Source organism: Pseudopodoces humilis, chromosome 1, assembly GCF_049639895.1.
Source record: "Pseudopodoces humilis isolate 2021_Gansu_Grassland_sample_001 chromosome 1, ASM4963989v1, whole genome shotgun sequence".
Taxonomy (NCBI): Eukaryota; Metazoa; Chordata; class Aves; order Passeriformes; family Paridae; genus Pseudopodoces; species Pseudopodoces humilis.
Genome location: NC_142200.1, coordinates 135,268,028 through 135,293,790, shown reverse-complemented (window position 1 = coordinate 135,293,790; position 25,763 = coordinate 135,268,028). Strand labels below are relative to the sequence as shown.

The 25,763-nt window shown below is 39.4% G+C and overlaps 1 protein-coding gene across 2 annotated transcripts in view; it reads right to left on the bottom strand.

The window, feature by feature from the left end:
• The window catches only part of GPR158 (G protein-coupled receptor 158), a 185,883-nt gene that overhangs the window by 94,212 nt on the left and 65,908 nt on the right, over positions 1–25,763 (bottom strand). For both annotated transcript variants that reach the window (XM_005518734.2, XM_088065160.1), the window contains exons 3-4: positions 12,659–12,761; positions 6,231–6,448 (exon numbers count right to left, since the gene is read on the bottom strand). In XM_005518734.2, coding sequence (XP_005518791.2) covers positions 6,231–6,448; positions 12,659–12,761 — 321 coding nt within the window. The remainder of the gene's footprint in view (positions 1–6,230; positions 6,449–12,658; positions 12,762–25,763) is intronic.

Sequence of the window (25,763 nt, the reverse complement as noted above, 5' to 3'; positions counted from 1 at the left end):
ACATTCTCTAATGTATACAGCCATGAAAATCTGACTTGGTAAGGCTGAAAGTTGTTCTCAAAATCTTCTGATACTCAAACCTCTGTCAAAACCTTTGAAAACCAAGGAAATAAGAGGAGCCTAACAGCCTTTACAGACCCCTCTGTCATTGCTAAGACACATAACATGACCATCAACAGCACTGAGCCTGTTCCTTGTTCTGCATCCAGTGTCCCTTTACTTCTCTGACACTGCAGAAGCCTCATCATCTTCCCAGGTCAGATTCAGGAAAATCACTGTCAGAGCAGTCAAAATAGAATTCCAACATTTTCACTAATGAGGAAAGATCTCTTTTTCCCAGGCTTCACTACACAATTCCCTCAGTGGAATTAAACTGGTGCTGTCAGGTGCTGTCAGCTTTTCTGATGGGATTTCACAAATTTTCATCTCCCTGGAGTTTTTGAGCCTCTTGCACCTTGTGTCAATACCAAGTTCATGGCTTCCAGCTTTCACTACTGATTGGCACAAGGGCTGTCCCCAGCAAAGACTTCTTTGAAGTGATCCACACTTCTGATTTCCCTTCTGTATCAGCTATGAATTATTTTTCCTCTTTCCTCTTTGTTTGGCTTATTTCCCCATCTACTCTCCTGCTGAAACGCTTTGTCTTTTCCCATTATAGCAGTAGCATATCCTCTTTATCTGTTATATTTTTCATCTTCTTCTGTCTTTCCCTACAAAGATTTTCACTAGTGGTTTAGCTTCTGCTACTCCTTCTGTGCCTCTTTCCAAATTATTTTTGTTCTTATCGTTTTGGAGTTCTTCCTTCTGTTGGCAAAGGGCCACCTTTTTCTGCCTGTGACTTTCTCCAGTTATGACTATTGCAGTTTAATAACATTACTGCTGAGCTGATCTCAGGGCTGCTGAGTCACTTTCAGTCACTTTGTTTGACAAAGCCTCAAATGAATTCCACAGCATTGATTGGAGCTTTGTCACAGTTTCTTTTTGCCATTCCATTTTGTTCTTTTGGCCAATTCCAACCACTGCTTGAAGTCACTACTTTGAAGATTGATTGGTGGTACCAGTAGTTTGGATCAACTGTGTTTTGGATGAACAAGCTGCATTTTGTTTTGTCAAATGTGCAAGTCTACATTAATAACTACAAGGTTTTCAAGAATAGACATGAAATCTAGCTTTATGACTCTTTGCCAAGAGAACAAAAGATATTCTGATTTAGACTCTTGTGTCCTCACTTCACAGCCTGTGCTGCATTATTAAAGAAGCTGGGAGTGATCCTTCCTGATCTATCCTCCAAGTTTCCAACAATAAAATTACAGCCTTGCAGCACCAGATTTTTTCACCAAAATCACTGTGTTTAAACACCCTAGAAATATATAAGTGTATATATATATATCCTCTGTGATTCCTTCCTATTTGAATTGCTTTATAGTTTGGGACCTGTGATATTCTTCTTTGCCAATGAGTGACATAAAACAACTAAAAGGTGTGTCATGTACTCCATTTCTAAAAAACATCTGAGAGATCCTGTGAACATTTGGGAGACCCACTGATCTTTAATCCCTCTAATGATACCCTAAGAAGAACCATGAAGATATCTATGTTTGCACATCAACATCTCACTGCTGTACATGATTTTATACTGTATTTCCTGCCCTGTCTATTCTTCTGCCACCCCTTGGTTACTGTCCTGGTTTAGGGCAAATTTGGGAGAAAACCTCCAGTGGGGCTCCCCCCGGGAAGCAAACCCACATGGCCCTTTTCTCCCACCCCTCAACCGGTTCAGGAAGAGATTTCTCTGAGAGAAGTGGAAAAAACCTGTTTATTTCACAGGCACAGCACTACCCAGCACAAAAACGAACGATATCAAATTACAAAACCTCTCGCCCTTCAGAAGAGATGACAAACTTCAGAGGGTCTCTTTCCTGTGGGTGTTCGCTCTGTTATCAGTCCCTCTGGCGCTGGAAAATGCCGCTGCCCAGGCTGGGCTCCCGGTAGTCCACGGGTGCAAGCTCCCGGTGCTCCCCCGAGTCCCCAGTCCAGAGCAGGTTCGATTTGTTTCAAAAAGGGAAAGAAAACAATCCAGGAAGACCTCTCTGCTCCGGCTAGTTGGAAAGCCAAGGCGATCTGTGTCTTGTTGTCTGTCTGTGCTGTAGTCAAAACTCCCGAGGCGGGGGGAGCAAGTACAGTCTCTGATAACAGACTCGGTGCTTCTTTTCCACTCTCTTTTACTCTTGGATGGAATTTTAAGAATACAAAACCTGTGTCTGGGTTAGGTGGACGAATGGGGATACAATTTAACATCATAATCAACCCAGGACAGTTACCTAGAAATAGTGCAGCTCACCTAGTCCCTTGAGACCATAACTTTTAAGAGCTTTCGGTGGCAGACCTTGGAAGAAGTACTCTCATGCTCATAACCCCCCCTTCAAAGAGATACAAATACATTTGGAGAGCATCACATTCTCACAAAAGCCCACTTCCCACACTTGCCCAGGGACCCAGTAGTTCTATTATTACCATTACTCTGAATTTTCAAGTGTGTAAGTTGGACCTACTGATCTTCAGTTCTTGTCACTATTATAGGGAGTCTTTATAAATACAGATGTCACATTTCCTATCTTCCCTTGCTCCTCTACAGCTATTAAAGTAAACTTATTACACAGTAAATAGTTCAGCAGTTTTCTAGGCAGAAGTCTGAAGAGGATTCTTCAGAGGAACCTTAAGAAGTTCTAGAAGAAGAGACTTAAAATTTGAGAGACTTATAGAAGTCCCTCTAAAGAGAAGCCTGGCTTTTAAAAGCTACTCATCTGGCTTGCTATAGGCTTTGCCTATTTATTACCATTCATTTTGTCAAACTCTGAGTGGGAACTCACAAGCTGGTATTTACCAGGTTCTCTGTAGAGTCTTATTATTACAGCCTAGGTCAGTAATAAAGATCATGTCAAATTAAACTTGTATCATCACATTTTGTCAGCAACACTTTGGCAGTAATTGCCCAAAAGGTCTCTGTTCTCATGGCCATGCTCTGTGGCAGTGCAGCGCTCTTTAACCCTTGGTTGGTCTTTTAGCAGCTGCCTTGGATCTCACATATATTCCACACTGCTGACAAAACTAGGCCAATGGCAATTTTCCATTGTAAGTACTGCTTGGTCATAAGAAGGGCAACCAGCGTGATCTGAATAGCTGAGGTATTTTTTCACTTCCCTAAATACTACTACTACTACTACTAATAATAATATATAAATAATAATACAAATACCTATAATAATACTTACAATCATTTAATAAAATTTATAAGAGATCTGCATCTGCTCTTACTGATAAAGTTGATTTTCTTTTAAGACAAAAAAATGTCTTTTCACTTCCATCATAACCAAAAGGATACTTATGGACTTTTATCATTCTTTTTGTGAATTATTATACTCAGAATATCACTGCCAAGGTGCCTGGGGTGTTTCTTCCCAAGTGTTTTCTGTTGGCAGACCTTAACTTTTCAGGACCTTAGTTTTTTGAAGGCAGTAATTACCACAAGCATTGAGAAGTCTTCTGCAGTCACTTTTACTAAAGAGGTAACCTGATCCCATTTACTTTCTGATTTTACTAATCAACAGCCAGATCAAAATGCCACATATTTATTCTTCATTCCTTTCAGCACTGAAAGAGCCTTCATTTAACATCTTTTATTTTCAACTCCCATCTTTTGCTCCCCTGACCACTTTGAAATTTGCTTCTTGAAAAGCAGCATACTGCTTTTTCTGTTATAGAGTTGCATTAAAAACTATTTTTGCAACCATTTGAATACTGTAGTGTTACATGTGGGAGAGAATCCAAAGAAATGCTCTCCTCTGACTCCCACACAGCACAATGGAAATGAGCAGTTTAACACTAACTTTGATCACAGACATATACACTAACCTAATTGTGGTTTGCTTCACTAACAGTTGGAAATTCTCAAAAAAAGCAGATATTTTGAATATACTTCAGTATGTATTCTTTCATTTTCATGATTTTACCTCCTTGGCAGAGAGTACATAGTAAGCTACTAGTTTTCTTCCTTCACTCCAAATTTCTGTCATTTTCCAATGTAACCAGCAGTTTTCTTCTGCAAATACTCATTGTTCTCAGTATGTTTGCTCTTCATGCAACTTCTCATTTCATGGTAAACACACAAGATATTTTTCATGCTGTACCAACATGATAAAGAACACTAAAGGAATATCCAAGAAAAACTCAACTGAATTACAAGAAAAGCAACGAAAAATCTATCAGTTTCTATCCCTTGAAAACTTCAATCATAATGCAAAGGTTTGTCAATCACCATATTATTTCTTTTGTCTCATGTTTCCTTCCCTTCTCCTTGTGAGACACACATTTAGAGAAAAGTCAACTCCCCTGTAAGGTACCAAAATTGAAATTGAATCCACCTCTGGTCAATTGAATGAACTGCAATGTCTCAAAGGCATAATTTTTCTTTCAGGGAAATTTTTTTTTTTTTTTTTTTTTAGTGTCTGATTCTCCCTCATTCATATGTCATGATTTCTAATGGTAAGAGGGAGTCTGGAAAAAAATAAGCACAAACTTTTTCCTAATGACTGGAAAGCACTTCAGAAACAATGAAAGATGTGTATATGCCTCTTCAGTATTGCTTTGGTATTAAAGATTCAGACTCCATGTGTTTCTTTACTCTTAGACTACTTTGGAGAAATGGCTAACAATCACAAATGTAAAAATGTGTTTTTCATGACTAGCAGGTTTTGAGAAACACAAGATTTCTGTGTTATGTCTAATAAAGTTACATATTTTACTCTAGCAGATATCTATATCAGAACATATGCAAGTATACAAGTGCAAAAGTGAAAACTATTCCTCAACTTATTTCTGAGAAAACAGAAATATTTCCTATAAAACAATCAGCATTTCAGTATGTAAAAAAAGTCAGGCCCAGCTTGCAATAGCTGCATATCACTTTGTAAGTCTAGAAATAGTTTTTGCTCACAAGAAATGCTTGTCTTGATGTTATCTATGATTAAAAATATCACAGACATTACCAGACATAAACATTACCAGATTAAAACCTCACAAAACTGGAATGAAGTTCTTCTGCTAAGTTAATGTCAAGCAACCAAACAGATGCCTACAAGAAATTTTTCATAACAAAAAACTTTATGAATAAGATTAAATAATTTGAATCATTTAATGTAATATCATTAAATACAAAGACACTGTCAGAAACAGAAGAGGGAAAAAAAAAAGGAATGTTACTGTTCGTTCCGTGATTTCCTGGCAGGATATTAAAGTCTTTCAAAATAAGCCACACATTTGTAACACAGACACTGCAGGATCAGGGAAACTGTGGGATCAAGTGTTCCAAAATTCAAAATGGAAATACTGATCTAGTTATAGAAAGTGAATGAAGCTATTAATTTCAATAATGTACCATACTGTGTGCACACCTACATTTCCCAAATGTAGGTAGTGAATATATGCCAGTTTCAGTTAATTTCTTTTTAGAAAATTTGAAGTTTCAGAGAATATTCTGCATTTACTGAGGCAACAGTGAGATTCCAAGAGATGTCACCAGATTTTCAGTCAGGTAAAAGCAGAAAGTTCATTAACTTAGTACATAAATACTGCATCAGCAATTTACAGACACTCCTTAGTATACTCAAGCCTTAGTCAAAAAATTAAGAATCTTTAACCATAGAATCACATTTAAACTCTCAAGTAACTAGAATTATTCAGAAAGATTTCTCTTTCCCAAAATTATTTTCCAGCTAGTCTCTCAAATATATTGAAACCAAACATCATTCCCAGTAGAGGTAATGCAGAGACTTTCATGATCCCAAGTTTCTAAAAACCCCACGTCCCCTTAGACATGTGCACAATTAACTGGTTTGATTTTCCAAAATTACTTAACAGTTTCCTTGATTTTCGCTGAACATCTATAAATGCAAGCATATTTCATTGGAAGACACAAATTGCTCAGCTTTCTTTGGGGTTGTTTTTTGTTTTTTTGGGGTTTTTTGTGGGGTTTTTTTGTTTGTTTGTTTGTTTTTTGTTTTCCACTAAACCACATAAACAATTTTGGAAAACATTCCTGTTTGGAAACTCCACCCCCCCCTAGAGCCGTGCTCCTTGCCTGAGAAGCTGACTCCCAAAATGGGAGGCTATAGCCCCAAGATAAGCTCCACACGCCGTGAGGAGGAACAGCGAAGTGAAAGACGCGGGTTTACCTTTGCCTTGCGGAAATGGTAGACCACCAGCATGCTTATGAAATCCAGCAGCATACAGAGCGTTTGGAAGGAGATGATAGCCAGCCGTAAGTACTTGTCCTCCTGTGCATAGCAGGGGGTATCATCTGTGCAGAAAGAACATCCTTCTCTGCAGGGCAGGCAGGTGTAGACTTCCTCTGACAATTCACCGCCAGAAAAGTGATTTTCTGCATCCTTTCCTGAAAGTATCAGAAGAGTGAAGGGAGACACCTTTAGTTGTACTGGATGGGGAGTTCATCACCAGTCCTGTGCTGGGCTTCCTTTCCCTCCCCTTCTCTCTCAATACGTTACCAAACAGCTTGGCCAGCGCTGCTTCTCTCGCTGAGCCATCCTTTGTAACATTCAGAAAACACAGACCAGTGAGGGAAAGTGAGCTTATTAAACATCAAATGCTTTCCTGTTGTATTTAAAAGTGGGCTAAATCTGAGGAAATTCTATGGAGAAGAATATTGAATGGGCAAAAAAATTACATTAAACATTTGAGAGTAAGGAAAATATTTTAGACAGATGAAGGGCAGACCCATTAACTACCTAATGTTCATAGTACAAGCTCTGATCCTATTGTAGATTGTTCCTCAATTTCATAAAAATGCTATCTAGTGAATTAATTAGTTTCAAATTAGATGAAACCCTTCTTAATTATCCTTTGTTCAACAGGCTGTTGCATGATTTCACTACTCTGACCCCAAAGCAAACCCAGTGCACTTAGACTAAGTATAGTTTTCCACTGTTCACACAAGCACATCAGGAAGGCAACCTATTGGAAAGTTAATATTTTGTCTAGGAAAATCAATGACACTTGAACTGACAACTCATCCACCTAGAGCACACACAGAAGGATTCCTAATTTTTCTGATCCATGACACTTGCCCATAAACCCCTGTAAGGCTGCTTACCCTACAGGCTACGAGTAGAGTTAAAAGGTGAAAGAGAAAGGGGACAAAAAGAAAGAACATTGTTAAATAAAAGGAAAAAAATATTTTGTTGAGAATTTTTTTATAGGCAAGACAGCCTTAGGAGCTCACAGAAGCAACAGAATGTGGCTGAAGCCAAATCAATGGTGTGTTATGTATAATTCCTCTCACAAATATAGCTTTATTTTGTCAACTAAATAAATTATTTGCAGTATAAAAACTTACACACAGAAAAAATATAAATCAAGACCTGCAGTTATGAGACTACTTGTCACAAATATTACATCAATATGGTTTGATAATTTAACATGATCCTAAACTTGATGCACTTACTTTATTTCTGAAATGTTCAACCTTGAAAGTCATTGCAAATACACTATATTCATTTTATCAAGCAGTTTCTTATCTGAATCACATGTTGGAGTGTCTTCATGTGGATGCTCATCACATACTACAGGGATTACAGTAAAATAAACAGTTGCATATTGAAGTAAATATCCCATGGCTATGACTTTGTAACACAAGAGCAAGCTTTTGTTTAGATGTGTCTGGTGTCTGGTTCAGAGACTGGGATGGGCTGCACAGGGAGGTGGTGGGGTCACTGTCCCCAAAGGAGTTTAAGGAAAGACTGATGTGGCACTCAGTGCCATGCTCTAGTCTATGGCAGTGTTTGGGTATAGGATGGACTCAAGGATCTCAAAGGTCTTTTCCAATCTATTCCTTCTGTGATATTCTCTGTTGTACACAAAGGAAGATCACTGATGCACATCTCCTGCTCTGTCTGCACTGCCAGCCAGGACTGATTTTTCTGTGAATATCTTTTGACTAACAAATGGAGTTGGAGGTGTCTGAGGAACAACTGGATATGGCACTCAGTGCTCTGGGTTAACAAGGTGGGGGTTGCTCACAGGTGATCACTTGGCGATCTTAAAGGTCTTTTCCAACCGACTGGATTCTGTGATTCTTTGTGATTCTTCCTTATAGCTAATAAAAAGAAGGATCAAAAAAATTGGATCTACATGAAGTTTTCCACAATGCAATGAGGAACAATTAACAATTGCCATATTGTTTTTTTATTTGCATTTTTTTTTTCTCCTTGACAAAAAGAACTTTTTTCAGACCCTCTAACAAATTCTTGGGGAAGAACTGTTCATTATATACACCACTGACAGGGATCTTGTCCACCTACACCCTTGCCCTGACTATGTCTCAGGGCACAGCTGCCCAATGGATAGTTGAACATTTCTGCCCTTTTTGTCTGGTCCTGTCCCCTCACCAAAGTCAATGTAACATCAATTCAAGACACAGACACTCCAAGCCAACCCTGGAGTGCCTCTAACAGAATTGCTAGATGTTTCACTGTGCCTTGTCCTATCTCAGCAGCTCTTTGGGATTACATGTTCCCCACAGTGAATAAAAAGCTTTTCCTCCTCCAAAGAGGACAAAAGATTCTAGGCGCTGGTAAGGTAGATGGGTAAGAAGTCATTTCCGCTCTGTGTAAGGCAGCAGCAGTCTCAGCACTGTCACAAATGAGATGGAAGCAAACACTGTGCTGCAGGAGTTAAAACTGAAAATGAGGAAGGTGTAAAAATAGAAAAGAACAGAAATAAAATGTAGGAACCAAAAAAGAAAAAGGATAAAAAGGGAGGAGAAAAGAACAAAGCAAAGTAGGTGGAAAGTAGGAATAAGGACACAAACTAGCATGAAGTATAATAAAATAAACCAAAAAGCTTCATGTTTCAGCTATTTCCACTCAACCATATTTTTTTCCTAGCTTTTCTCTCTTCCATCCCAGTCTGATTTTTCTGTCTGATTGGCCCATCTGTTTTTGAAATGTTCTCCTGAGGGTAACTCTTCATCAGCTTTGGTTCTCCTAAGGACACTTTGCCACGCAAGGGATGCCTCAGCAGCTGCAACATTGCCAGCTGAGCTCTTCCTGCAAAGTAAGAAAGGCAGCAAGACTGCTGAGAGCCAGGGCAGGGACTGCTTTATCCCAAACCAAATCATCCCATACTCCAGTCAGAACTCAGCACATGAACACAGAGAGCGCAGTGCATGCTGAGCACTGAGCAGAAAAGAAGACTGATTCTGCTCCTGTTCTGTAATAGAGTAAATTAGGAACACTCCAGTTGCATCAGCAATGTTGCAGTAACTTGGTGAGAATGTAACTGGACCTCTTGGCGCCAAAACCTGGACATCAGCCATGGGCATAAGCCTCACCCCAGAAAGGGATCACTGAAGTCAGTGACAACCTTCATATGTGCAAAGATCTGCACATGTGGGTTCTGTTGAAGAAATAAAGCCAAAGGACAGGTGTGAAAAAATGAGAATTCCTGTTGAATGGGAAACACCCCTTGGAAATTTTTATGTGATTATTGTAGCATTAGAGATAGCAAAGTCCCATATTCAGACAAAAGAGCCACTGTGGTACAAGCAGGGCAGTTCCACATCCAAACAGCAAGAGCTGAGAATTTCTGCAGTATATGGATGATGCAGAACAAACTTCAAGGCTGAAAAAAGCACCATTGTTCTGCTAAAGAGTTTTCAATGCAAACCTGATTGCCTCATAAGGCAGAGAACAGAAGTGCTTTGGAGAAGGGTGTTACAGGAATATTAAAATGTAAGTAATCATCAGTTAGTCTATTCTACCTATACTAATAGTGCTACCTAAAAACGAGCCATTAGGAGAAAGTGCATAACCATGTATTCAAGCACTTACAGGTTAATACAACCTGTGTATATGAAATGTGGTTTTTTCTAAAATCAATTTCCAACCTCAAAAGACACCCTGGAAGTATGGTAATAACACTGTCCCCTTCTAGTACTCATGGTCCTCATTAACATAAGCAGAAAAAATAGAAAGGCTTTACGTATTTTGGTACCGTCAGTTCTGAAGAACGAATGCAGACTTGGGAGAGAAATGCCCTCCTACCTGGCTTCGTATTCAGTGAGAGAATAGCCTGAATTCCAGCTGTGCCCCTGTCCTACATACTGTTCAGGAACCTGCAACATGTGCAGCCTCCCTGGGAGCAGTTACACCATGCTGCTTTAAGACAGGAAAGCAATTGATTTGTAGAATCTTTCCTACACAGGACACTGTTTACGTCACATTGCAGGTTCCCACAGAGCTGACCAGTAAACAGTGTAGAGTGTTCAACATCTCTGCAAAGATGTATTATACAGTTATCTTTCAGATTCAAACCAAAACATTCATCTGGGCCAAAAGCAGAACCTTTCCCCCACTCAAAAGCTGGACACTTCTGACACAATGTGCAACCATAGTTATCCATATTTTGTTGTGGTGCACAATCCCAGCATCACTGAGAAATGCTACCATTTCAAGACACAACACAATCCAATTTTTCAACTGAGTGAAGTACAAAGCTGGTCATTTTTTTCTATCTCCTTTCTGATATCTTGAGACCTGCAAATCTTTGCTGCCTCTTTATTTTCTTCCTCTAGGAATACTTCCTAAATGATTAACGTTCCTATTCAGTTCCATCTCTTTTATCATCAGATTTCACCAACTTAGCTCCACAAGGAGATCTCCAGGTCAGACAGCTTCTGTCAAAACTGCTTGCAGAATTCGTGTCTAGAATTCCTATGTTAACATCATTTTGAACCACCAAATACATACTACAGCCATTTTAGCCATGTCATTTTTTCCTCTTTTTTGTACAGAATTCAGCTGTGTGACAAGGCCAAGTTTTCTTTGAACCACAGGCTCTTCTCATTACTTTAGTCATTTCCAATCTCACTGTTCACTTTCTGAAATCATCTATACAACTTGGCACATGGACCTGCATCTAGATGAATTAAAAAACTTCTTCATTACTGTTTCAAAACTCGAGTTACCTCGCAGCAACAAAGGCTCAAATCAAACTGGCCTCCTACAGCCTACAGTATCAGCATTTACAAACATCCTTGAGACAAATTTCACTTTATTAGGAGCTGAATAGCTTTGAAGGCTCTTCATTCTATAGCAAATGAAGAAAAGATGGAGGTATTGCTTTTTCCATCTAAAGAAAAATCACCCTCCAGGGGAGCCATGCTCTTGATGCTGACTGCAGTTGAAACCTAGGTGACTAATACATACCAAGCATATGTATTTTGCACAACTGACATGAAATACGGTTAATCTCATCCCTAATAATCAATGTTGTTTTGATCTCTAGCCACATTTGTTGTGTGTGTTCTATGTCATTTGGTATGAAGTTTTCTTTACATGCTCTCTCAAGGAATTAAATCCTAACTCCACCAGAACTCACTGCACTTCAGGAAGAACCAAACATCCTCCTCACTCTAGCAACACATTCACAAGCCCAGAGAAATGGCACTATCACAAGGCTGCCTTCTGCACCACTTTACAATATGAAAAAACAAGGGAAACACTCAGCAGATAAACTGTTGAACAAACTGTGCTCTTTATTCTACAAACATGTACAGGAGACATTACATCCCCTATATCTATATGTACTTTAAGTGTTGATTAGTACTAGAGGTATTTCTCTTGGGGAACAGAAACAGCTGTTTTCACACAAGGTAGGAGATAATACATGCAGTCCTGGACCAAGCTCAGTGAAAGTCACTCGCTGCCATTCCCTGGATATCTCACACAAACTGATCTCACAGCAAGAGGTGATGACATGAACCTCTGGATAAAGGATAGTGCAAAGAAGCTGGGCATGAGGTGAACCTGAAAGCAAGAGGCAGAGAAGGATGCCCTGTTACACCTCCAAGCAGCAGCTTCGCACTTGTGACTGCAGCCTGAGCTCTACCAGTATAACTGCAACCATTTCAGCACAAAATCCAAACAGAGATTTGGTCACATCATGACAGACATCAGCTTTGGCCATGCAGTTTGTCTGTTTTCCCTGATGACCATCAACCAAGTTCTGCTTCTCCTGTTGTGGGCAATTCAGTCTAAGAACCATACAATGTGTGTCCTGGGCATGTTCAGGATGCATGTTATCCACACATCTAGCCAAACAGACTTGAGCCAGGCTTGAGCCATCTCTATTACCTCATCAGCACATATTAAGAGTTTGGATTCTTCTTTGAATTCTCCTTCGCAAATTGAGTAAAATGAAAACAATTAAAGCCCCCACAAAGCCAGAGGGGCTAGGGCATTTTCATCTCTTCTGGCTAAACAGAAAATGAGTAGATTAATTTCCAGAATACTTGTGCATGAGCACAGATGCCAGAAATCTCTATTTCCCCTTAGCAAGGCTTCTTTTCATGTTTTTTAATTTATTTACAAATCAAATATTCTTCAAGTGGGTATGTTTTACAGGATCCTCAAGAGTATCATGAATGACAAACCAAAGGGCTAGGAGTCCTTAAGTGATTATATAATCTGAGAGTTGCAAACCACTGGGATTTTACTGTATAACCCTGATGAGGATAAAAAGCAGCCCTGCATTATTAATGCTAGCTCTGTTTTCTTTTTTTTTTAACTCAAGCAAAGGCACTTACTCTGAAAGCTGTTCACTGAGAAGATGTTGGGATGATAGAATCCAGCCTTGCAAATACATTTGTAGGCTCCAAGCACAAATCCAAGGCCTTTAATTGGCATGCACTGTGAGAAAGGAAAAAAAAGAAAAGTCATGCAGATGATCACACAACTGTCTCAGATGTACATTCAAGCATAAAAACATTACAAGATACTCTGTGCATACTTCTAAGAACAAACAGGCACTCCTTCCAGACTGACAGTATTTTCTCAACAGCTTTTCCCATAGTCATGTATCACTCCAGTTTTTTTGCCCTATTGTTCATCTCCAACAAACAGCAAAGACAGCTATAATCAAGCCTGTCCCGCTGATAAACTGACCAAGTGACAAATTTGACTCTTGCACATTTGATCTAGGCAGGACATTAGACAGCTGTGGGTTTTTTCCTGAAGGGTTTCCAGCACTTTTCCCCAGCACAGCAGGTGGGTTTCAGCTGGAGCTCACTACGTGAGCAAGAACATGAACACCTGCAGCAAAGCCCCAGCCTTCTGCTGTGCCCCCCAAACAACAGCGAAGTGGAGCTAGCCCAGCTACGAAAAAGACACCTACGTGTTCAAGAAAATGGCTGCAGACATAAACCTGACCTGGCTGAAAGAGAAAAAAACCTATGCCAACAGGAACCCCATACTTTTCAAATATGCTGTAATTTTTTGAGGTAGCAATATGTGAATCAAGTTTTGCTTAAACTCAGCTTCACTCTTGCCTAGTTTTGACATCAGGTCAACCACAGCAAATTTATTACCATGACAGAACATCTACTGTCAGACCATTTCTGTACGTCAAATTGACTGCCTAGTACAGAGGGAAGAAACAGTGCAGCAACATAAAGGTAGAAACACTTGTAAAATGATGATTTCCAGTGCAGTTTATTTCATGCCATCAGATGACAGTAGACTACTAGACTACATGCATTTCCCATGACTAGAGGTGTACCTATAGCAAGGAACACCATGAATGTGAACTAGACACTAGCAGTTCCTCAGTGACCAATTGAATGATTTAACTAAAACAGCCTCTGTCCTCTCACCTTCATATTTTTCACTTGTTTTTGACTGTCTGTGACTTTAGGATATGCTCCAATATCTAACTGCCTGTGTCTGGGAGGACGATGCAGAGAACAGGGTTCAGTAAAAAATACCTGAGTATAAAAAAAATCAAATGTACACCAAGAGAGGACAGTCTGCACTGTAGACACTCTAGAAAAACTCAGGAAAAAAAAAAAAGCTAAGAGTTTCTTATTATCTCAGCTATCAGCTTTGTGACATAATTCTGCCTGATGTTGGGGAAGCTACTTGGCTTTTGTTTGAGTTCCCCAGACAGCATCATCTCTTCTCGCACTCTTTGCCAACCTGAATCTGATGTCAGTGCAGGCCTGCAGGTGCTACTGGAAAACAACTAGTAAGTAGGAAACCTGTATGCAAGAACACTGAAAATTCATTCAACTCTTGTATAAGCATGAAATATGAAAAAAAAAGGAAAGAGAAGGCAAAAAACTTTTTTTTTTTTTTCACACTTTATCTTCACCCTGGAGAAATGTGACTGTTGACAGGGTAGAGCACAGGACAAATTTAAGTGGGATGAGTGTGTGTGTGTGCAAGTCTATTGACAGCCAAACCTCTTTAACCAAGCATAGAAAGGCAGTTAAAGTAGTAAAAATACTTTTTCAGAGAAAAAATTCTCTTCTGCATTCTGGCTTCTTGCTTTGTAGGATGGAGTTACATGCTGCTATAGAGACTACATTTTCTTTTTGAAGAAAAAGAAGAAAAGAAGTAGCTCCTACTGTATTATGTGAATGCTGCAGCACCTCAAGTACTATGTTCATAATCCTTTGCCACTGAACAAATTTATAGAATCATAGAATTGCTCATATCAATTATGCTGTAGGCTCATGAATCTGTTTTGCATTAAAACAAATGCTTTACTGATGAATCCTTCACAAACATCTAATATTCACCCCCCAAAAAACCCTGTAACTTTTATTTTATTGTCACTGACCAGTCTAGAACTTGAAAACAGATTAAATACTTCAAATGCTGTTATTTTCTATTGGTCTGGGACATTATCCTTTTTTCCAGATTTTGGCAGCTGAAATACAGCTTAAAAGCCATCAGTCAATTGGTCCCAGCAAATGATCCCAGCAAAGATGTAATAGGGATCAGAATATCATGTTAACAGGTGGGATGGAGAGAAGTAGAAAGAAGTCTAGATCCCTCTAGATGCAATTTCAAACTGTGCTTAACATTGCATGGAAACAAAACTATTTACAGCCCAACTTTTTTAAAAGAAATTACAGCATCTGGGCAGGAAAAAACACTAAATACTACGAGGTCAAAAATGGGAAAAATACATTCTCAGAAAAAAAAAAAATCACTCTTTTTAAATCTTTAAAAAAGATTTAACAGATAATAATTTATTTACCAATGGTGACAAGTACTAAGGTGAAAAAGGTAATAAACTGTTTTCTGCTGTACAAAAGGAGTTTTGGCAAACAAAGTCCAGATTTGTTTATGTTCATTTACAGATAAAGGCTTTTCCTGGCTACAGGACACACAGCAGGCACAAGCAAGCAGCTTCTGTCCTTGCCCTGACAAGTGGCACCTGGTTCCAGCAGCCCCAGGGGCAGACTCTGAGCCCGAGCCTTGCAAAGCTGGACTTGCTCAGCCACAGAATTGGCCATGGGCTTCAGACCCTCAGGAGCACAGGAACTGAGTGATACACAACAGGCTCTGTAGATACAGCCAGTAAAATATTAATCTGATGCTAAGTTACTTAAGATTTGATCCATATAGAACTTAGCACTGAATAAAAGCAGATGTGTGGAAAATATCTGCTTCCACATAAGCAAAAAAAAAAAGGATAAAACTGGCCTGGTTTCAAATTTCATTATGAATGTGAAAGCACAGCTCTGGGAATAAACCTACCATATTTCCTGAGTATTTCTGCCTTATCAGTAATCATCAGCTTTTAAAAAATCATACTTTAATCAAGTCATAAAAGCAGCTACCTTAGGTTGGATCAGAAGCTCCATTTAGGCTTGTATCACAACCTCCTAAGTGCCAACAGCCAGTGTTGGGGCAAACAGCGAATGATGCAGGTGGCTACTGAGTGACCCTTCACTGATATGCCCTTCAGGACACCACCCTCCTAAATGGAATTTGTATCACTTTAACTTCCAGTTCTTATAGATGGCTTGGTTACAGCTAAGATCAGCTTCATCTTCATGTTTGCTGAGAGTAATAGGTGTCTGTAGAATTCACAGAGCACATCTATTCCACCTGTCTGTTCCCTGGTATTGTATTTTTAGCTTTACAGTATTAGTATAATGTAATGACTCCCAAGCTTTTTATAGTAACCTTTAAATCATACGTTCAGCTCAAAAAAACCTTAGCTGTTCCATGAATATTTATCTTGAGATTATTTATAAACAAATAGCTCTTGAATCAAGACAAGATTCTAACACATTTAAGCACAACATCTAAACCAGTTTTTTAAAAGTCAGTATTGCTTTAATTTTATGCTTCTTGCTGAAAAGGACGAAGTTGGTAAAATCTAATGTGATAAAGATTATCTCTGTTGGAAAGAAAATAAACCCTTCAAATAACCTGTGCAATTGCTTTGGAAGTCTGAGCCAAATCTTCTGGCACAAGAGAGACAAAGCCTTTCATCAGATGTGATTAGCCCAAAACCAAATGACAAAGTATTCAGCAGACACACAAAGCAGGTGAGACATCCAGAAGGGGAGAAAAGGGCAAAAAACAAACAAGTAGTTTAAGAGAAAGCTCATGGCATCATGTCCCACATGTAATTTAGAAACTCAGATAAATGACTAAACAAATCCATGCTGTGGTGCTCTGAAGGAGAGGGGGAAAACCAGTAATTTTACAGCTTAAGGAAAAAAAAACCAAAAAAGAAATAAAATTTAAAAAAAAAAAAGTTGGGTACTTCAAGTTTTTCAAAGAGCGGATTTCAAAATCTGTATTTCCACATGCATACAGCAATGAGAATTTCTGCCTTGTTCAAAAGACATAGTAAGGCAATGTCATGATAGATAAAGCTTAACAAAGATAATACAAGTAAGCCCATGTTTCTTTGCTCTGGTTAGGGGCAGCACATAAGGGATTTCTAGAATATGCAATGTGTAGAGTAATTTTGTTCCTGGCACACAATAGCAGCTAGAGCAGGTTGGTGTCCTCCAAAATCCCAGGAGGATTTTCCTGATACTCTCTACCTCTCAAATCAAGCACACTCACCCACCAAAAAAAAAAAAAAAAAAAGGGCAAAACAAAAGACCAAAACAAACAAAAAAACTCCCACAACAACAAATAATAAAATGCAAAAAAAAATTAAAAATGTAAGATAAGTCTCTTTGCCTAAGTCAGTGACAGCTCTTTCATTGAAAAGGTTTTACCCATTGTCATTTCTCATTTTGTTTACCCTTCAAGACCAGAGTACTGTGTTACAGTGTTTGCAGCCTCACAAAGCCTCACAAGCAGTAAGCACATCCACACATCCAAGAAATTTGTGCATCACCTGGAAGGCCCTGCTTGCCTCCAGAGAGCTCGGGAGGCAGCCAGCTTGCCAACCACACTATGCTTTAACTTTTCAAACACAACATTTTGGTTCAAAGAGACAGGACAGGGTTGGCTATTCTATACTTTTACTGCAGGGTCACTTAGGCCCCTGTAGCTCTTCTCCTCCTTTCTGAATGCATTGGTGGAGTTAATTACTTTTTATATTCAAGTTAAAAATGTGTTTTCCAGCAACAAGAGACTTAGAATAACATTGATTTGTTTAAATCTGAGTCAGTCAAAGCACAGCAATAGCTGATCTGATTCAGCTTAGAGCAAAGGTAGTTGTCAGGACAATATTTGTCTTTACAGTTCAGTGCTTTGCTATAAATTCTTCAGTGATTTTTAATTTGATTTTTCATTATTCTGCTTTTGTTAAGCATAGGATGAGAATAAATAGTGATGGAAAGGAATCTCAGCTCATTCACACAAATAATGATTACACATGACAAACCATGAGCAGAAAAGTTAATGTCATTCACTAAATGTTAGGGACTGTAGAGTCTTTAACATCTAATGAACCTCTTTTGAAATGTGTGTCAGTTTGGTGATCAGGCTGTATGTTTGAGGACACAGGACTGATTCCCTTCTGGTTGTTCTCTTCTTCACTTCAACAGTGATGGTGTTATCAGCCCACTGGTGGACAAACACTACCAACATGCAAGTGCTTGTGGAAAAAAAAAAGGTTGAAGTGAAGCATTTTGCAAATAAATGAAGAGAGGAGATCAGAAATATATACAAATCACAGTTCCTTCTTGGAGGATGGCAAAAGGGGAGTAAGTTCAACTGAGCAGTGTTTGAAAGCAGGTTACATGGGAGCCATGGTGGGGCTAAGGAGCAGAAAACTCAGCAGCAGCTCTTGTCATGCACATGGAGAACCCACAGTCAGCTTACAAACTAAGCTTCCCATAGTCAGGATCCTTTCCAGACAGATCAAAGTACAACAATCACAGCAATTTTCAGTGGATGGGTAGCTTGGACACTCAGGTTCTCAGCAATGATATTTTTTAAGACAGATTTTTCATTACTGCTGAAAATACCTGTGCAATCTACAATCAGATGACTTTAAAATTAAAAATCTCTTTATTTGATAGTCTGGAATTTACACTGATAACCTGAATATCATTTTCAAATACATCAAACTTTGCTTCTGGTTAACATACTAAACAATAAAATTACGATGTCTCCTCTCCTAGAAAACTGCACTGCAATTACAGGGGAACCTGTTAACAGACACCAAAGGGACTGAAAATTTTATAGCCATTAAATAATGCACTGTAATTAATTTGAAGGCACTTTCTCAGGGCCAGATATCCTTGGCTTTGAAGATGAGCTAGACATTTTTCACCATTAGCACAGGTTAAACTTCATTTAGAGCAGTTTCAGTCACTTCCTCAGTGCCTTAACTAAGAGAGAATTCTCTTCATACTGTTTCTCTAACCCTTTCTTCCTATCACTAGGGTGGTTGCAGGCTCTACACACGGGCAATACTGGAAATATCAAATATTATCTGCAGAAGACCTTCCAGAAGCTCTCAAGTAATATACCAAAACACAGAGGTCTTTTACCTCTGGATGTCTGGTTCTGCCAGCTACTTCTGCTTTCATCTCTAGTTTGGCAGCAACTGTTGCAAAGTTTGCCTGGAAGATGAGCCACACAGTGAGACAGGGGATTAAGAAAGCTTGCCAGAATCTGCAAGAATGTGAGTCATTTATGAAATCATTTGGGCAGGGGGGCGGGGAGGAAAGCTGTATCTATTCCTGATCCCTACAAAAGAGGCAGTGTTTTAAGAAATGCAGAACACCCCTAATTTTATATTACTTATCTATGTCACTTTTTTAACCAAATTTTCAGTTGGTCCATCTCTACCAATAAATGCAATTAGTGGACTATGACAATGCAAACTAGTTCCATTCTGAAATCCATTTTGCACATTTATAAACTTTATTAAAAATATTTATTTACAGTACTAAAAACAGACTTTTAGAGGAAATACTAGAATAGCCAATCCAACCCAGCAACTCATCATGACAATTGTGGTGCTTAAGCACAGAAAACTTATTCAGAATAGGAAACAGTAGCAGGGGATGGGGGTGCACAGGAATTGCACAGCTCATCTCACAGAAGGGCACAGCCAAACATCCAGGAGAATGCACCATTTTTTGGAAAAAGTCTGACTGTTGAAGTGCTTCCAGCATGGACAGCCTGCTGGCCCTGCTAGCAGGAAAGGGAAAAAATTTCCTGTGGTTCATCCAAAAGCTAACAAACAACTGCTATGATCAGTAGGTAATTTAGACACATAATTCAAAGAGGGGAATAGAATGGTGGGAAACAGTGCATGATATCTTAATAATTTTAATGTGGACAACATTGCTAAAGCAACATTTTCTAGCCAGCAGAATGTCATTTCTATTGCATTTCCTAGCAACCATTCATGTAATTACTTCTTTATTCTTAAAACACGATTTTTACGCTGATTCCACACACTACCAAGACATACATAACCACACTGAAAAGAACTGCAAGTTTGTGTCTGTTTTCCCAGCCCACAATCACTTTCTGGACTTACTGCCTGGTTCCAGACAGTGCAGCAGGAGTCAGAAACTTGCTAAATTCCCACAAGTGTCATGAAAATAAGATCCTGCTAGAGAAGAGATACCCTGAGTGTCACTGCTGAGGGGGAGACTACATCACGAGAACATACCTTTTATTAGACACCAGAAAATGCTCTTTGAGCATGCCACAGTCACAAGGAAAGCTTTAGCTGGCACTGGTGCCATCTTAGACATCAGTGAACAGCACAACATCCTCACAGACAAACTCACAGTGTGGGCTGGATGAGGGGACAGTGAGGTGGATTGAGAACGGGCTGAACACCAGATCCCAGAGGGTGATACTCAGTGGCACAGGGTGTAGCTGGAGGCCTGTCACCAGTGGGGTCCCCCAGGGTTCAATACCAGGCCCAGCATTGTTTAACTTACCCAGCAGTGGCTTGGATGAAGGGGCAGAGGCCTCCTCAGCAAGTTCACTGTCAGCACAGAGCTGGGAGGAGCGGCCGATACCCCAGAGGGCTCTGCAGCCCTTCAGAGGGACCTTGACAGGTTGGAGAGATGGGCAGAGAGGAACTGTCTGAAATTCAACAAGGCAAGTCCCCAAGAATCACCTGGACACAATCCTGTGCAATGGGCTCAACCTGGCTTGAGCAGGGAGTTTGCACCAGATAACTCACTGTGGTCCCTTCCAACCTGACCCATGTTGTGATCTGTGGTAAGGAAATATATTAGGAAACCAGGCTATATTAATCTGATGTTTCTGTTCCTTGGTGTTCAGCCCATCCTTACAACTATTTTTCCAGAAGTTTTGACTACTCAAGACTGCCAGGAGTCTTGAGTTGAGTCCAACTGGGTGAAGTTGAGTAAGTTATGTTCCTAGTTACAACATTAATTCTCACTGAATTAATTAACTTGATGATTTTGTGTGGAACCTGGTTAAAAAGACAGCTACATAAAGGCTCAAATCTTAATATACTTGGTCAGTTTTACAGCATTCTTTTCTTTTTATATTGGTGTCACATTAGACAGAAATGGAAGGAAAATACCCACCTCACTAGTACTTAAATGAGGACACAGCCTCTTCTACTACAAAATAAGAGTCTGACATAGTTAATTACGTGAATCTTTCTGTCTAATTGCTGGTCATTGGTAAAACTAAACTCCCCACTATGTTCTGTCCATCAACAGCATGCATTTTAAAAGTATATTTCTTTAATTTGAGAAGACAGCCAAATCCTGCAGCAGAGCACTCACTCTGTCCACAACTTGATCAATATCCTTTCATTAATTTTGCTTCATTCTGGACTGTAGCCTCTACAGTTTGACAATGTGTCAACTCATCGGGAAAGTTAATCTTATGTACAAGATACTATCAGAATATGATACTTTTCTACTTGTCAAGCATATTTCCATGTTCAGGCACAAGTCTCCCATCCTCAGGGTTGGAATGTCCCTCACAATTAAAGTTCAGAGCACAGCTTCTGGGTTTAACCACGATCTGAGCTCTGTTAAATTACAGATTCTTCTTGATTGCTTTCAATCTCACAGTGAGAAGAAGCACCATATTGCTGCTGTCAGAAAAAGATCCTCTCCAAATCCCACTACTTGACAGCAACAGCATCACATTGATCTCCACAGCCTGGAGCTGCACACTCACTCATTACGAGGCCAAGTCCCACAGAGGTGCTGCATGTCCCACCAGCACCATGAAAACAGAGCACCCACTATTTGTCAGCTATTTGATAGCTCATTCCATCTCTTCTTCAGCACTAGGCAAGCACAAGAGTTTTTAAAAGTGCTTTGAGCAAGACAGTTAAAACTTTTTGGGCAACAAATCAGAAACAAAATGTTATAACAACCTAGTATGAAACAGCAATACACTTGATAAACTAATACTTGTCTAGTTGCTTACAGTCTCTCATCCAGGACACCTCAGAGATCAGCCACAAAAATGAAATCCTGCTTTTTGCTCTGAACACTTGCTTTTTTTCCTGCAACCTTTATCAGATTTGATGGAAAATGTCCTAATTTTGAGTAGTAACTATTCCATAGGCAAGTCTTCACTTCTAGGTCTAAGGCTAGCCAGAGGGCTGGTGATCAAGCCCTATATATGAAGCCACCATATTCAGACAAACATCTTAAAAATATTTCCTCTATTCTTCTGCTTCACTTATTTCAAATCTAGATTGTTACTTTTTTTCCAAAGCCAATGTAGCCTTGATGACTCATATCTCACTCCTCCATTGCCTTCTGGAGCTGGAGGGTTTGGCCATGAATGTAAATTCCTTAGAAGTTTCATTCTAAATGTCTGCTTTTGATATTTAATGTTTCTCTCTGCCCATCATTATTTTTCTTTCAGGTCTGCACTTATTCCAACAAAGCTATTCCTGTGTCCTGGTGATTAAAAGACACTTTTCCCTGTTCTGCTTGACTGCTATTTCCTGCCCAAGCTGTGCTCCTCCTTCATACAAGGCTAAGACCTTCCTCCATTTAACATTAGGAAAGCCACACACTATAAAGCTGCTCTCTGAAGGTCACAGTGGCACATGAGCCTTGATACAGCCCTGTAAAGAGCATTCAGCCTAAGAACTGTGTCCAGATATCTATAGGAATGTACATATTCCCTTGTCCTGCCTCCAGCAGGGAGTCCTTGTGTCACAGAGTCCTCTTGCATCCACAGCAGTTCTAAGTGGATGTCTGCTGGAGCACATCACCCACAGCCTAAGTGGCCCCAGAGCTCCAGAGGGGTTTTGGGACAGTGTTATGCCAGGGAATCCACAGAACAGTCCAGACTCATAAGTGTGCCAAGGTGACTTAAAACCTTGGTAGCAGCCCTTCTCTGTTGTGAGATCTTGAAGAAGGACAGCTTTTTTCTTGTATGAATCCATAGCATAACTAATCTTTACCACAGAAGTGCTCGTACATTTAATCAATCTTCTGAGATGCGTAACACTACGCATCCCAAAACAATGGTTAAGTTCAAATGTAGGCTGGAAGGATGAAATACACTTATTTTTTCCCAATTTGTTCAGTAGGCTACATTCCCTTGGTTCAGCAATGGCCTGTTTTTGAGCCAAGGTCCCAAACCTTGGGACAGATTGCCCAATTCCAAAATGAGTTCCCTGCTAACCCAAACAGTAGACAGCCACACCACATAGATACATTGTGATGTCCCTGCTTGCAGCACAAAGCAAGAGCAAAGCATCAAACAGACCCAGGAATCAGAAACTCTGGAACTTTGTATTCCTTCCCCTGGCAGGATAACTACTGATAACACTGTCTGAAACACACAACTGCAAATTTCGAAGCGGATTTCCTAGGAATCACTATCAATGTCAGAACATTCAGCACATTTACTTGCACTGTAATTATTTCTTCCTCAAGCACTGGCAAGTATACAGTGGCAGAAGAGTAACACTAAAATGCAGGAATCAAAGTGGCCTTCAGGCAGTACAGTACCTATCACTCACCAATTCTATTTAATGAACTTGCATGAAAACAGGGCTTAATGAATAACAAGTAATATGGTACATCATCTGAAGAGAAAGCAAGCTGGAGCTTTCTCTCTATTATTCAGCAGCTGCCAGGAGCTGCTTCACAAAGCTTGATGGATTGGATCTTTTCTGACATCATGAAAAGTGAAATTGTTTTCCATTATTAATTATAGAAATGTCCCTTTTCTTTTCAGAGCTCTCAGAAATGGTGAAACAGCATCTGGTAGCAGTACACTGTAGACATATAAACCTCAGCAGACAATAGGATGCTTGGAAGAGTTTGCCTCAGACTGAACAAAATGTCAAGTTTACTTTCCATCTGACAGAGCAAACCCATTTTTATTGGAAGCCACTACAAAAATAGTACCAAAGACCTGCCAGCCTTAAATGTGACACAGGCGTGTGCACACAGGCGCCCACCCTCGCTCTCTATCATTATTTTTTAACTCTCATTTTGAAATAACTTGAACATGTGGCAGCAGTTACCACTTCTATCCTCTGGAAAAATTCTGGAGACCAGTGAAGTTACCGCCAGGATAAATCAAGGAGGAATCAAGTCCTTTTTCACATCCACAGATTTTAGCTGGTAACATGTAGATGTTATGAAGTTCACAGTGGAAGAGGAAACAACTTACAGGTTAAGAGAGAAAATTTTTGGTTAGTAACTTCATTAAACTGCAGTTTAAAGGTATGAGATTTTGTTTCATATTTATAAATAAATAATACTTGCAGTTTCCAGGGTTCACAATTCCAGAACAACACTATTATAGCACAGAAGCTTGTAAAATTACCTTATTACTATGTTTTCTGTTACTGCTTTGCCCTCTGTCCTTTCATCTCTCATTCTGCAGAGCACAACACATCGCTAAGGACATAGGACTTGTGACCCACTTCCCCAGAAAAGCCTCCCCCCTCCTCCCCAGGAACACCACAGACTCTCCATTTGCCTCACTCCAACAGCCTCATATTTCAAACACTTATGAAGCAAGACACATGTCCAGGAACCAACTCATTTAGTCTGAAGAGCCTTTCCAGTTCAAATACATTGACCAGCATTTTTCCCAATTTTTTAAAAGTGCAAATAGGACACAAACTGCGCCTTCCAGATTTCTGTCCTGACACTTGAAAAATTCCATCTCAACCATTCACTTTATTAAAACAAGCAAACAAGCAAGCACAAAACCAAACAAACACAAACCATCAGGTAAATTGTATTAACATGTTTCTGCATGGTAAGCATATTATAAACCAGCAAAATTTGTAGACAAGAGTTTTCCATGGAGTTTTCTTGAGTCTGAGCAAACTCTCAAAAAGTACTGCTACTGCTTCACAGATTCCAGGAAGTTTCTGAATTCTATATATTAAAGTAGTAATTCTATAATAGAGTGAATACAATCCCATAATATGATAACTATACCCAGAAGTTCAATCTTAGTTATCTTATTATAGGATTGCATTCACTGTATTATAGAATTACAAAACTGCATGAATGGACCATGGCAGAAGCTTATGGTGAAATCCTACTCTCTCTCACGTCAACTTTTCAGTGCAGTCAGCTGCAGAATATGTAATGAAAACCCTAAAACCTAGAGGCAATGTTTTGAAAGCTCAAAAAATTCAGAAACATCAGAGAAAAAAGCAGAGCCTTCTCTGTTGGCAGCATGAGAGCCCTGCAGAGCCCTGCAGAGCCTGCAAGCTTCCAGGTCAAGTTTGGAGATTCTTGGTAAGGTCCAAAATGTTCAGAAGTTCACAGCCACGGTCACTCCAGGATAAATGCTTCCACAGACTCTCAATGTGACCTACCTACTAACAATCCTTACTTAGCTCTCACCAGGAAAGTATTTCCTCTGCTTATCTACAGGCTTCTTTCTCACTTGTCTTGTAGATGATACAAGATACTCCTTTCCTTATCTATGGACTTCTCTGGGGTGGGGAACTTCCTCTTTTGATCCCACTTTCAAATTCTTAAGACATCTCAAGATTAGGGACTTCATACAGCCTTGTACCATGAGAAACGTTTTGGTGAAGTAGTACCAGGCTGTTTAGTCAGCATCATACCCATAGGGAAACGGGGAAAAAAAAAAAGAAAAAAAAAGAAAAAGAAAGGTTTCTTGCTCTAAAAAGCAGTAACTTGCTGACTCTAATGTAAGTATTTTTAAAGTACTCCTGTTACATACAGAAAGTCACCTGACAAGCAAAATTGTACTTGCTATCTTTTGAGACTGTTATGCTGTTTATATTTACTCTGACTTGTAAAAAAAAAAAAAAACCCAAACAGTTAATGTTGGTAGTGATGCTGGTACTGTTAGAGCAAGTTATAGACACTAAAATTAATTATTTTAAAAGCAAATTTGGGACACATATTGGGATGCACTCAGCAGTTGGCTACTTTTCAAATTATAATCCACCATTTTTATAGGCTTGTGGTAGAGCAGTTAGTTTTGTGAGCACAA